The following is a 14023-nucleotide window of genomic DNA, read 5'->3' as shown; positions in this document are numbered from 1 at the left end:
GCCAAAGCGGAAGTGGCCAAAGCGGAAGTAGTCAAAGTGGAAGTGGTGAATAAACGGAATTACATTTGAACAAACAGAATTACATTTGAAAAAACGGAATTACATTTGGAAAAATAAAAAGGAAATACATTAAGCCAAAGCGGAAGTGGCCAAAGTGGAAGTAGCCAAAGTGGAAGTGGTGAATAAACGGAATTACATTTGAACAAATGGAATTACATTTGAAAAACGGAATTACATTTGAAAAGCAGAATTACATTTGAAATGAAAAAAACAAAAATAATTACATTAAGCCAAAGTGGATGTGGCCAACGCGGAAGTGGCCAACACAGAATTGGCGAATAAAACGGAATTACATTGGAAAAAACAGAATTAGGTTTGAAAAAATGTAATTACGTTAAGCCCAACAGGGGGTGGCAGGTATTTTAGAGAAACAGTGTGGACTGTTGACTCAGGGACTCAGTTTATTTTTAATAATTTAAGCATAAAAAATAATTTGATATCATAATAGTCATTGGATGAGAACTATTATAAATAGTACTATTAAAAAAACTGTTAAAAAAATTATTATTTTTTTAATATATTTATTACTTAGAAATATAACTTAATTTCAGGAAGCATGAAAGGGGACATGGCAGTAAATCCAAGTTGTATTTAAAATTAAATTTAATTATTTTAAATAAATTCATCTTGTGTACAGAAGATTGTGATTTATGGTAGAGGTGAGTCAAACATATAAGATGAGATTAATAAAATAAATTTTATCCCACCTTTAAACAAAATATACAACATTATGGCATGGGGCCTCAAAAGGCACAGAATAGTAGGAATGACCCTACTGTACATTGCTCTGTTATTCTGTTTTATGTTGTTAATTAAGTTAAAAAAAAAAACACACTTCTGCTTTGGCTTAATGTAATTCTGTTTATTCAAATGTTGTTCATTTACACCTCAGGGCCACCATAAGAAACAGTTCTGGATCACACCTGGAATGAATTTAAATTAAGTCAGTACTTTCTTGCAAATACAAAGTACCATCTCTTGGAATCTAGACCGACGTACAGTTCAAAACACACGTTCATACAAAACAAGATACATCACATCAAACTGACAAATCTCATTAAAATAATATAAAATCAAATATTTTAAAAATAAAAAGTAAAACACACTAAAGAACAGATCGCTGCAAATCAAAATCAAGCAAATGCATAAAGAGAGAGCTCAAACAAAATGGAAGAGGAACCTATATAGCTCGGTGAACAGAGCAGATATAAGTGATGAGGAGAATGAAGGACCGTCACTGCCTGAGGATGTGTTATTTGAGAGTTGGGTGCATCTGTGATGCTTGTTGACCTTTTACCTGATAGAAGGTGTTTGGGAAAAAAAGATATTTTCAGTGTGAGATTGATCTTTAGCTATTTTCAGTCCAACTTTAAAAAGGCAGGAATGTTGTATGGTATTAACACCAGAAAATTCTATGCTAAAAATGTGGCTGCAGCTCTGAAAACCATCCATCCATTTTCTTCCGCTTATCCGGGGTCAGGTTGTGGGGGTAGCAGTTTAAGTAGGGAGGCCCAGACTTCCCTCTCCCCAGCCACTTGGTCCAGCTCCTCCGGGGGAATCCTGAGGTGTTCCCAGGTCAGCCAAGAAACATAGTCCCTCCAGCGTGTCTTGGGTCTTCCTCTGGGTCTCCTCCCGGTGGGACGTGTCCGGAACACCTCACCAGGGAGTCGTCCAGGAGGCATCCTAACCAGATGCCCGAGCCACCTCAACTGGCTCCTCTCGACGTGGAGAAGCAGCGGCTCTACTCCGAGTCCCTCCCGGATGATCGAGCTTCTCACCCTGTCTCTAAGGGAGAGCCCAGACACCCTGCGGAGAAAACTCATTTCGGCCGCTTGTATCCGAGATCTCGTTCTTTCGGTCACAACCCAAAGCTCGTGACCATAGATGAGGGTGGGAACGTAGATCGATCCGTAAATTGAGAGCTTCGCCTTTTGACTCAGTTCTCTCTTCACCACGACAGACCTGTACAGCGCCCGCTTCACTGCAGACGCTGCACCTATCCACCTATCGATCTCACGCTCCATTTTTCCCTCTTTCGGGAACAAGACCCCAAGATACTTGAACTCCTCCACTTGGGGCAGGACCTCCTCCCTGACCCGGAGAAGGCACTCTACCCGTTTCCGGCTCAAGACCATGGCCTCGGATTTGGAGGAACTGATCTTCATCCCGGCCGTGTCGTACTCGGCTGCATAAAACTGTCATAAAACTTTTATTCATCAGCATCCCGCTGACACATTGCATACTTTTTATTATTTCAGAGAACTGCAGTATGCAGAAGAGCGGCAACATTAACAATGATGAGCGGACAGCTAAGATTTGTGAAAGCACAGAGATCAGTAAAATTGAATATGGTAAGAAACCACAAGAGTGCTGCATTTCTGACTAATATGAACTGTGATTAAGAATAAGTTCTGAGCTCAGATACTCGTTGTCTGCCTACAGCCTACAAAGTTATGGTGGAAGGCATTGAAGTTGGATTGTCTACAGACTCTTACATCATGCGGATAGTTGAGGTCATCAAGCAAGGTGAGTACTGATCCTGGACGTGCAGCTAAACTGAACACATTTCTCAGCTTTTAATTATCTTCTGCACTGCACTTTAGCAGTGACAAATTATTTGTATTTTATTGATTGTTGTTTTGCAAAGTTACATAATCCACATTTAAAGCATCATTAAAAATATCCCTACAAGTCATTATGTCCTCACCGTTCATTTACATTTCATTTACAGGAAACACTGATGTCGGTGCTACTGGTAAATTGCGCACATTCCTGAGTTATCAGCACTGCAGAGAAGCTTTAAATCTAAGAAAGGGGAAAACGTACCTTATTATGGGCTCATCCAAAGATACTCACATAGATGACAAACATAACACGTAAGTTAATAGTTTGTACAAAACTTTATTTTAGGTTGTTCCATTGGTATTTTTTGTTAAATAATGTCAGGTCTGTCTCTGTTCTGTACTTCTGGCATGTTACAGAAAACTTGTCACATCACCTTTTAATGTATTTCTGTCGTTTCTCTCAGGTTTCAGTACGTGCTCGGGGAGAGAACCTGGGTTGAGTACTGGCCAACATCCGGAGAGTGTCAGGACGCTCAATACCGACCCACATGTTTGGGCATGGAGGAGATGGTTGATCAATACGTTAACTTCGCATGTCAGCAATAAATAAATTCAAGAAAACAAATGATTTTATTTTTATTTTGATTTATATTCATACAACATTAACTGTTCGCATGTGAGGATGTAAAAGTGGCTAAATAAAACTGTTATAACTGAAATGCAATGTTGCTTTTTGTTTCAAATACTTTTATGTGAGGTTTCGTCCCTGTCCCGCATGCTTTGAACATATTTTTTCAATTTATAAGCATCCAGTTAGAACTGATTAGGTTTTATTTTCAATTTTAAAATTAAAAATATACTGATGTATTCATTTGTATAGTACAGGAGCTGGAAAAAAAAATTAACAATGCAAAGAAAATACAAGGGAGCAAAACTGAGAAACAAAAACAGAACTGAATAAAAAAAAAATTAAAACAGTGTTGGTTGATCAAAGTACTGAAAAAATATTCAAAAGAAACTAGAGAAGCTGCATTTCCTGCAAAAATGCAGTGTGAATGCTTATTGCTGAAGAATGTGCTGAAAAACAGCTAAAATTAGCTAAAAACATGCTGAAAAGAAATAAGGTCAAATTAGCAGAAGAAAGTATACATATTTGCTGAATTACATTTAAATAAGAAGAAATTAGCACAATTAGGAAATCAGCTAAAAAAACTGAAATCAGCAACAAACTGCTGAAAAGTAGCTGCAGCAGAAAGAAGGTTAACCTACGAGAAGGAAGTGGAAAGAGATGAAATGAGCTAAAAAATGTGGAATTGGCTGAAAAGGCTCAAATTAACATAAAACAGCTAAACAGTAGCTAAAATAGCAGAAAAGCTGAAACTAGCAGGAAAAAAGCTGAAAGGAGCACAAGCGGAAATTACAATCAATAAGTTAATTGGGCTGAAAGTACCAAAAATTACCATGAAATCTTGAATTTATCTGAAAACGGCTGAAATTAGCTAAAAATGCTAAAGATAGCTGAAAAGGTAGAACAAGCTTAAATTAGCTGAAGAAAGCACAAATAACACACGTTTGCTGAAAGAAGCATAAATGAGCACAAAAAAGAGGAAAATATCTGAAAAAAGCTGAAAAAATAAAAAAACTGCTGAAATGTAGCTAAAAGGCAGAAACTGAAACTTAAATTACTAGAAGGAAGTGGAGGGCACATTTATACTGAATTAGGTTGAAAAAAGTTGAAATGAGTGCAAAAAATGTGGCATTAGTTGGAAAAGCTTAAATTAGCATGGAAACAGCTAACCAGTAGCTGAATAGTAGAAAAATGGAAACTTGCAGAAATAAGCTGAAAGGAGCATAAACTGAAATTAGCAGAAATAAGTTAGAAGAATCACAAAATGTAGTTCACAGAAAGAATCTGAAAGAAGCACAAAACGGTTGAAAAACGGCTGAAAATAGCTGGAAAATAAGTTTAAAAATTGCACAAAGAAGCTGAACCAGAACAAAATGTGAAAGGAGCAGTAAAAGGCTGTAAACAGATCTAAAGATTTGAAGGATGGAAAATGAGCTCAATTCATTTTCTACGAGGAAAAAATATGTCAGAAAAGGCTCAATATTTCAAAAAGCTAAAGTTGCACCAATACAAAAAGTCATAGCAGGATTGTCCTGAAAGAGCTGAACGTTTTGATTTACGATTTGTTGAAACAACTTGAAAACTGCAGGATGAAAATCGCACCTACAAATGTACTGTAGAAAAATGGATCACAATAATGCGAATACTTCATAAGCATTCACAAATATACACCTGGTAGCTAAATAATAATAACACTGCGCAAAATAACAAACTGTAAAGCTGATTGTAAGAATGAAAAGATTAAAAAATAACACATTTTATTAGAAGTACACAGCAAGACTTTCACTTAACCTGAAATAAGAGCCAAGGAGAAGAAATGTGTTTGCAGCTGGCCAGAAAAATAGATTATTTTAAAATTGTGTCTAGAAGTTTTGTAATACAGCCAGTTATGTTTAAAGGTGCACTTCCAGAGTCTAGGGGTAGCTGTCTCAAAGGCACAGTCCCTTCTGGTCTTTGACCTCGCTTTGGGGACTTTGAGAAGAAGTTGGTTTGAAACCTAAGCATCCTAGCTGGAGTATATGTAAATAGGTAGCAGGTCAACAAAAAAATTGAAATTCCATCCTGTTAAGAAATTTAAAAACTAACTACATTTTCTTATAATACAGTTGACTGTGAAATATTTAGGAGCGAGGAAATTTCACGACTGGATTTGCTGCATAGGTGACATCCTGTCAGTTCCACGCTGGAATTCACTGAGCTCCCGAGAGCGACCCATTCATTCACAAAATATTTGTACAAACAGTCTGCATGCCTAGGTGCTTCATTTTATACACCTGTGGCCACGGAAGTGATTGGAACACCTGATTCCGATAATTTGGATGGATGAGCAAATATTTTTGGCAATATAGTGTTTTTTTTTTTTCTTATTTAAAGTCAAATGATTTAAAATTCACTCACTAATCATAACATTGGTCTTGTTGACAGATGTTACAGTTAAAAGTCCCATTTGGTTACAGTTTCCAGCTTGTGAGAGCATCCTGCAGGCTGGGTGTCTGTTAATGCCATGTCTTTAGAGCGGTGGTGGACCGTCAGGGCCAGCATAGTCGTGGGGATCACTGGTGGCCATATTCAGCAGTCCCTGTGCGACAGGCGGGGGACACCCTGGACATGTCTCCAGTCCATCACAGGGACACATAGAGACAAACAACCATTCACTCTGTCACTCACACTTAGGGATAATTTAGAGTTACCAGTCAGCCTAACATGCATGTTTTTGATCTGTGGGAGGAAACCGGAGTATCTGTTAATAACCATGCATGCACGGATTGAACATGGAAACTCCACCCAGAAAGTTCCCTGGATGGGATTTGATCCGGTGACCTTCTCGCTGAGAGGCAACAGCTCTACCAACAGAGTCAATATGCCACCCACATTTGATTTAATTACAAATATATACATTTTTGTCAATTTTTTATGTTCATATTGATGCTTTTGATAAATATGTATGTGGTGCAGATATGGGTGCAGCTGAAGGAAACTTGTTGAATTGTGTTAATTGGGTTTCTTGCTTTAGTTATGACATTCAGTCTCACTACATGAGGATGTCTGTGATGCAGCATCATGAAGTCCTTTGGATGAAGGACGAAACGCCTCAGCAAAAAAATAAAAAATAAACCGTTCAGATGACCTGACTGAACATTGTTGGATTTTTACCTGGATTATTGAGCATGAACTTTGGTGTTTTGAACCACTTTGACATGACTGTCTCAGAGGAGTTGATGGGGGAGAGGGGCGGGCCCTGGAGTTTCACCAGCAAACTGTTTTTTTATTTCCACTTTGATGTATGCTGTTTGTGGAAATCATTTAGTTTGGGATAACACTTTACAATAAGGTACACAAAATTTGCTTAACTGCTAGGGAACGCCTCAGGAACGAATCAGAAGCTAATGGGTAGTTAACCAGTACTTAGTGAGGAACACACAGCCAAGTCTTATTAGGGGACTACTGGTTAGTTACCTTGTAAATGAAGAGGAAGTAATCAATAACTAATGGGTAGTTACCAAGGAAACCAAAGAGGAACAAATCAGGAGCTAATGGGTAGTTAACCACAAAGCCAAGCCTTATTGGGGGACTACTGGTTTGTTACCACAGAAAAAGAGGAGAAATTCTCCCTGTTGGTTTTGAATAAACCCTGCACCAGTGAGGTCACAGCTTATAATTGTCAAAAACCTAGTGATTACTTATTTTACTGAATTTTCTCTTTTGTAAACCTATTGATGAAAGACATTATCAATTCCATGATCTTGTACTGGTGTCATCTTAACTATGTCTGACTATCACTTACTGAGTACCAAATCATTGCATGGCTATTGTTTTGTTCACTGATGTAGTCATACCAAGTACTTACTGAGGAACCAGTCATTACTTAATCACTACCTGACCATTACCAACTGGTTTATTCCTGTGGTAACAAACCAGTAGTCCCCTAATAAGGCTTGGCTCTGTGTTCGCCAGTAAGTACTGGTTAACTACCTATTAGCTCCTGATTCGTTCTTCTTTGGTTTGTCTTGGTAACTACCCATTAGTTCTTGATTAGTTCCTTTTCATTTACAAGGTAACTAACCAGTAGTCCCCTATTAAGACTTGGTTTTGTGTTCCCCAGTAAGTACTGGTTAACTGCCCATTAGCTCCTGATTTGTTCCTGATTCGTTCCTTAGTAGTTAGTCAAATTTTGTGTACCTCATTATAAAGGGTTACCTTGTTTGGTGTCTCCTCAGATTGAAGAAGTCCTTTGGATGAAGGATGAAACATCTCTGAAAAAAAAAGAAAGAAACCCTCCAGATAACATGACTGAACATTGTTGGATTTTTACCTGAATTATTGACCAGGAACTTGGGTATACTGTGTAATTATTAAAAATAGCATACTTAGATTCAGGAGATGTGAACTGATTAGGAACATTTTAACACTGTACAACATATGCACATGTTTTTGCAAGTAAAAGAACAAAAACACACATATATGTCCAAGAAATGGAAAAACTGTACAAGTGACAGCAGGGATGTAAACACTTATTGAGTTTGTTGTGATTGGTGATTGACTAAATGAATCATTATAGAACTTTTTTTTACAGTATAAATATTTCTGTAAATCAAGTTTGGTCACTATGGATAGTTTTCACTTTTCCGTCACGTAACCCGCTAGCTACCCCGATGGGCAAAACATTGCTGTGCACAACGAGGTCCTGTGTTCAGATTAAATACAATTGTGCATGTCATTTGGAAATTAAGGTCGCAGAGTCTGGAGGAAGAGTGGAGAGGCCCAGAATCCATGCTGCTTGAAGTCAGGCAGTTGGGGTGCCATGTCATCTGCTGATGTTTGTCCACTGGGTTTTCTGAAGTCCACAGTAAACACAGCCATCTTCTACCAGGAATTTTTAGAGCAATTCATGCTTCCTTCTGACAAGCTTTATGGAGATACTTATTTCATTTTCCAGCAGGACCTGGCACCTGCCCACAAAGGTACCGAGAGATAGTTCAATGACCATGGTGTTACTGTGCTTGACTGGCCAGCAAACTCGCCTGACCTGAACCAACCCCATAGAGAATCTATGAGCTACGGTAAGAGGAAGGTGAGAGACACCAGACCCAACAATGCTGATGACCTATGCTATCAAAGCAATGTTGGCTTCCATTACACCTCAGCAGTGCCACAGGCTGTCTTGTGTCTTATCACCAGCGAACTCGTTGGTCCACTAAAGGAGTCAGAGTCAGAGAGATTTATTTGTCATACACACCACACATGATACATGAGGTAGGACGAAACTATCTACACGGGGTCCCAGTTACATCCAACAAAAACACAAATTGTAAAGAAAAACATTAGTAAGATCCAACTCATGAACTAAGAATATACTACATTCACTAAACTAAGAATACACTAAGCACTAATGGTACAAAAACAATTTGCCAAAACAAAAGCAGAATGAACATGAGTCTGTATGAGCAGATGAGGACTAATGAGTATATGAGTATAAAATGAGTATACTACTCAGTGGGGAAAACGGTTTACTTGGGACTCCTCAGACTGATGAAGCCCTCCGGATAGAGGGTGAAACGTCTTTCCACAAAAAAGAAACTGCCCATATGACCTGACTGACCATTACTGGCTTGTGTCTTGTAGATTTATTTGTACAATATTATGGACTGTACGTCCACAAACTGCGATAGAGCGAGTCCGCAGAAGTCAAACCTCGAAGTAGCGAGTATACTGTATTCTAATTGTCACTGAGGCTGCAATAGCTTGGTGATAGGTGTTGCAAACTTGTAAACCTTAGGTTGCAGGTTTAAAATCCAAGATTGCATCTGGAACAACATTTGGTGTGTCCTGGATCCATCCATCCATTATCTTTACGCGCTTCTTCCGTTTTGGGTTGCGGGGGTCACTGGTGCCCATGTCCAGTCATCACTGTGCAAGAGGTGGGGTGCACCGTGGACAGGTCACAAGTCATGTACATATATATTTATGAAAGAACCTACTTGTTTGATCATATTTAAAAGTGCACTATAGACAAGTAAAGTCTATTTTAAAGTACCTTTCAATCAAAAATCAATGTGCTAAGGTATAAAATGCAAATCCATACAATAGTTAATTTCATAACCAGATCAGTACAGTGACAATGAACTCTAGTTCAGATATATCAAACATTTCAATGAACAAATGGTCGTTTTACAATAGGTTTTATGAATGTAAAGAAGTAAAAGAAAATCCCTCCTCTGGTGATAATAACATTATGTAATAGAACATGTGTTTTTAGCTACAACTGTGCTGCTTTGAATTGCGAAGCATGTTTAGTTACAATCAATGAAATAATGGTATATTTACTGTACAATACTTTAAAAAAAATTATGTTGTGCTTACAAACTATTATTTATTAACGTTTAGTAAGTAAATTGTAAGCTCTTTTCTGTTTTCCAGATGATTTATGTAACCCCTAAATATGTCCATCCTGTCCCCCAAGTAACCTACTTTGTCTAACAAAATGTTTTCATCACTTGGTCAGGCTCTTTGTATCTGCATGTTTATTAATTTACATACATTTATAACTTACTTTACACAAGTATTTAAACTCTGACAAGAAAGTAGAACTCTAAAAATTTCCTTTATTATGGTTTAGCTTTTTAATTTTACTTAGTTTCGCGAAACGTGTAATGGGCTCTTATTGATTTTCTTCTGTTTACTTTTTTCTCAGAGAGGAGATAAGTTTTGTCAGATAAGAGCAATTTCTCAACCGCTGCTGGGAATTCATGTTTTAATCTGTTTGTGTTTATGTGCATGCAGGGAGGAGGTAATGACGGGAAATGGGAAGAGGGCATAAAGACAAATGTTAAAGGATAAAAAGAGGGTACATATCCTGGATCCACACTGACATGAGATCAGGATCAGGTTGGAGGATGAGGAGGATTCATCTGCTGCTGGCCTCTCTGGCCTTTGCCTCACTGACTTCTTTTTGTAATGGAGAGTCAATGTAAGTAAACCAACTAAATCTCTGCAGAATAAATGATATTCTAGTTGGCGAAGTCATCCTAATTTTTGAATATTTTAATTTAATCTTTATTCTAATACAGCAGCTGTGCTATTATCTATTTTTCAGCAATGTCTTGTCTGCCCCCAACTTGCTTCGAGTTGGAACAGAAGAAAGCATCTTGGTTGAATGTCACGGTTGCAGTGGTGCCCCCTTTAACGTTGAGATCAGAGTGTTCAACCACCCGACCAAAACCAGAGAGCTGGCCAGGACATCTGTGACCCTTAACAGTGGCAACAAATTCCAGCAGCTTGGAAAAATAACTGTAACTAAATAAAGCATTTTATTCTTTGCTCAATTTTATTTTAATACCTGCTAAATTTGCACAAGGCAAACCTTCAGATTATAGACATGCTTGTAAAATTATCTTCTTCTATTCCCCACCTTGACTTAAAAGGCTGTCCTGTTTTTTTTATTCTGGTTTCAGATACCAGCTGAAGACTTCAGCAAGGACCCCGCTATGAAACAAAATGTTTACCTGCGAGCGACGTTTCCTGACAATGAGCTGGAGAAAGTTGTCCTGGTGTCCCTCCAGTCTGGATACATCTTCATACAGACTGACAAGACCCTGTACACCCCCAACAGCAAAGGTGAGCACAGATAATCTGACTTGTATGAGTCAGTGTTCTAAAATACAGGAAAGGCTGGTATGTTTTAGAACAGGCCGATCTTCTTTTGATTTTTTTTTTACCTGAAAATAAATGACCAAAACAAATAAATGAAACGTACTTTGTACACACAACCACATTTTGGAGGTTTGTTGTACAATACTTGGAATTACATTTGATGTAATTGATGATGTTTTAGATTTTTCTACCTGGATTATTTAGCATGCATCAGGATATACATTTGATGTATTTCCTAGAAGTTTGAACGCTGCTCCTCGGCTTTGTGATAATCTCCCCTGCAGCACAGTATGTGTGGAGCTACGATCTTTACTGTTTAAAAAAATACTAGGGTTACAGTTGTCAACATGAATTCTAGCATTTTAAAAAGAAAATATCTGTTAAAAAAAGTGAAAGTGTTTTTAATTGACTGAATTAAAAATTATATTACATTTTGACAGAATATTCCTATTTTGTATTTAATAGCTTGACAACACTGATAACGAAACTCAACTCAATTCAACTTTATTTTGGCAAATTAAAACCATTACAAAAAAGGAAAACAATATAAAATGGTAAATCAATAATTTACCAAAAAAGGAATAGGATGAATCCAAGGCTTATACTTGTCTATCCTATTCATAGACTCAGCAATAATGACATATATCTACTGTTCATATATATAAATATATATGCATATTTAAATATGCATGTATATAATGCATACACATACTCACATTACATACATACATAGTTACACAATACACATATACATTTGCATAACAGTATAAGCTTTTATAATTTTACATTTTAAGGATTTTAAAGCTCACCAAAAAAGTGCATAATTTAAGATCATCATTCAGTTCATTCCACAGTTTCACACCGATAACTGAAATACATCTAGATTTTACTTTACTTTTCTTTTAACTTGTTCAAATGCTAACAAACCTCGTAAATTATATTTACTCTCTCTTAACTTAAATAATTTCTGAATTCCAGAAGGAAGACTTTTATTCAGTGCTTTATACATTATTTCCAGTAATTTTATATAAACAATGTCATTAAATTTTAAAGTATTACTTTGAATAAAAAGCTTATTAGTTGGTTCACAATACCCCACTTTATTAATAAGCTTAATTGCTTTTTTTTTTTTAACTTTATTAATACGTCAATAGTAGTTTTATTTGCATTTCCCCATATTTCTGATTTCTGAACTGTATTCATTTGTCAGTTAATTACAGGATATTTGCATTGACGCCACAAATGAAGGCCATGGAAAAAAAAGAACAAATTCAAAATGCAGATACCATTGTCATTGAGATTGAGGTACTGTGTTTTATTTTATTTCTTTTTTATATATATATACATAAATTCTGAATAATATAAACATTCAATTTGCACTGTTAAGATAATCAAAATCACCCTAATGCATTTTTTGTGTGTAATTTTAGCAGGAGAGATGAAACTGAGCCCATTTATTTATTTGTGTATTTATTTATTTATTTATTTATTTACTTATTTATTATTATTTATTTATTATGATTTTCCTTATGGTGTAATTGCTAAACAAATCTTTATTTTATTTTTTTAGCAGCTGTTGATGATAGATATTTGGAAAATACAACAAAGCTAATTAATGGTAGGATTTTTTTTCTTTTTTAGACTTCTAAAGGCATCATCGTACCAATCACAGAAATAGCTGCAGACGGTGGTGTCTTTTCTGGCGTATACCCACTTGGTGAAATTGTTAGGTCAGTATACTTTCATTAGTTATGTAAATGTGAAAAATGAGATTGTATTGTATTCACGTGGTTAGAAATCTTTACCCATCAACGTTGAACTAAACAAGTGGTACACTGATGTCACTGAGGGTTGGAATATGGAAAATATTGTCAAATTGGAAAATATTCCAATAGATTTTAAAATCAAGAACATAAATAAAACATTTTGAATCAGTAATATATCTTAAATGCTTTTCAGATCAAACAAAAGTGTACTTTTTGCATTCATTATATTTATTCATTTGATTTAAAGCTCGTGGGCACAACGGGTAGAGCTGCTGCCTCTCAGCGAGCAGGTCCCTGGTTCAAATCCTGGTCCGGGGGCCATTCTGGGTGGAGTTTGCATGTTCTCTCCGTGCATGCGTGGGTTTTCTCTGGGTGCTCTGGTTTCCTCCCACAGACCAAAAACATGCATGTTAGGCTGATTGGTAACTCTAAATTGTCTCCAGTTGTGAGTGAGAGAGTGAATGGTTGTTTGTCTCGTTTGTCTCTTTGTGTCCCTGTGATGGACTGGAGATCTGTCCAGGGTGTACCCCGCCCCTCGCACAGTGATTGCTGGACATGGGCACCGGTGACCCCCGTGACCCAAAATGGAAGAAGCGGGTAAAGATAATGGATGGATGGAAGCAGCAGCCGGAACATGAGTCTGTTGTGAGCAGAGGTATGAATACAGCAGCTTATGTGTAAGAAGTTAGCAGCCTTTATAAAGGGTCAGTTGTCCAGTTAAATCAGTGCTTCTCAATTATTTTCTGTTACGCCCCACCTAGGAAGAAGTAAACCCCCCCCCCCCCCCCCCCACACACACACACACAACTCTCCGCCGCGACTGTAGATAGTATAATTTGTCTATAAAATTGTTATAAGTACACCTCTGCATAACATTGTATCCTTATTAACATGAAATTTAAAAAAAGAAATAAATATAGATCAACTTACAACAAAGATTATTAATATATATATATATATATCCTTATTTAAACTGTAAACATTTTTGACCATTTGATAGTGAAAAATCAAATTAAATACAATCAATAAATAATAATAAATTCAAATTGATCAGCAACATTTTAAGTCAGGAGTGTTATATACAACACTTTGACCTACAAAACAAAAATGAATAAAACAATTTGTGCTGATTTTATTATTATTATTTTTATCAAAATGAGGAAGTCAGGATTAATGGCTACAATGAGCACGTTTTGCAGTGCACAGCTTTTTGAAGTGCAGTTTGAAACATGATCCTGCAGCTCTCAGCTCCTGCTCAATGTTTAGCTGGACCTGGACTTGGGCTCAGTGCAGCAGAGAAGTCGCAAAGAGTGAGCTGGCTGTGTGTGTGTGTGTGGGTGTGTGTGTGTGTGTGT

The 14023-nt window shown here is 36.9% G+C and overlaps 2 protein-coding genes across 2 annotated transcripts in view; both read left to right on the top strand.

Moving 5' to 3' along the window:
- The window catches only part of LOC119422319 (complement C3), a 31321-nt gene extending 27911 nt beyond the window's left edge, over window positions 1-3410 (top strand). Inside the window, exons 40-43 of the mRNA XM_037689667.1 lie at window positions 2319-2411; window positions 2503-2586; window positions 2792-2936; window positions 3089-3410. Coding sequence (XP_037545595.1) covers window positions 2319-2411; window positions 2503-2586; window positions 2792-2936; window positions 3089-3230 — 464 coding nt within the window. The 3' untranslated portion in view covers window positions 3231-3410. The remainder of the gene's footprint in view (window positions 1-2318; window positions 2412-2502; window positions 2587-2791; window positions 2937-3088) is intronic.
- Window positions 3411-7904: 4494 nt separating this feature from the next.
- Window positions 7905-14023, top strand: part of LOC119423086 (complement C3-like) — a 32637-nt gene continuing 26518 nt past the window's right edge. Inside the window, exons 1-6 of the mRNA XM_037690494.1 lie at window positions 7905-7924; window positions 10163-10219; window positions 10346-10541; window positions 10704-10866; window positions 12113-12207; window positions 12544-12632. Coding sequence (XP_037546422.1) covers window positions 7905-7924; window positions 10163-10219; window positions 10346-10541; window positions 10704-10866; window positions 12113-12207; window positions 12544-12632 — 620 coding nt within the window. The remainder of the gene's footprint in view (window positions 7925-10162; window positions 10220-10345; window positions 10542-10703; window positions 10867-12112; window positions 12208-12543; window positions 12633-14023) is intronic.

Source organism: Nematolebias whitei, chromosome 16, assembly GCF_014905685.2.
Source record: "Nematolebias whitei isolate Nwh7 chromosome 16, NemWhi1, whole genome shotgun sequence".
Lineage (NCBI taxonomy): Eukaryota > Metazoa > Chordata > Actinopteri > Cyprinodontiformes > Rivulidae > Nematolebias > Nematolebias whitei.
The sequence above is the reverse complement of the archived record's forward strand: the minus strand, read 5'-3'. Positions and strand labels throughout refer to the sequence as shown.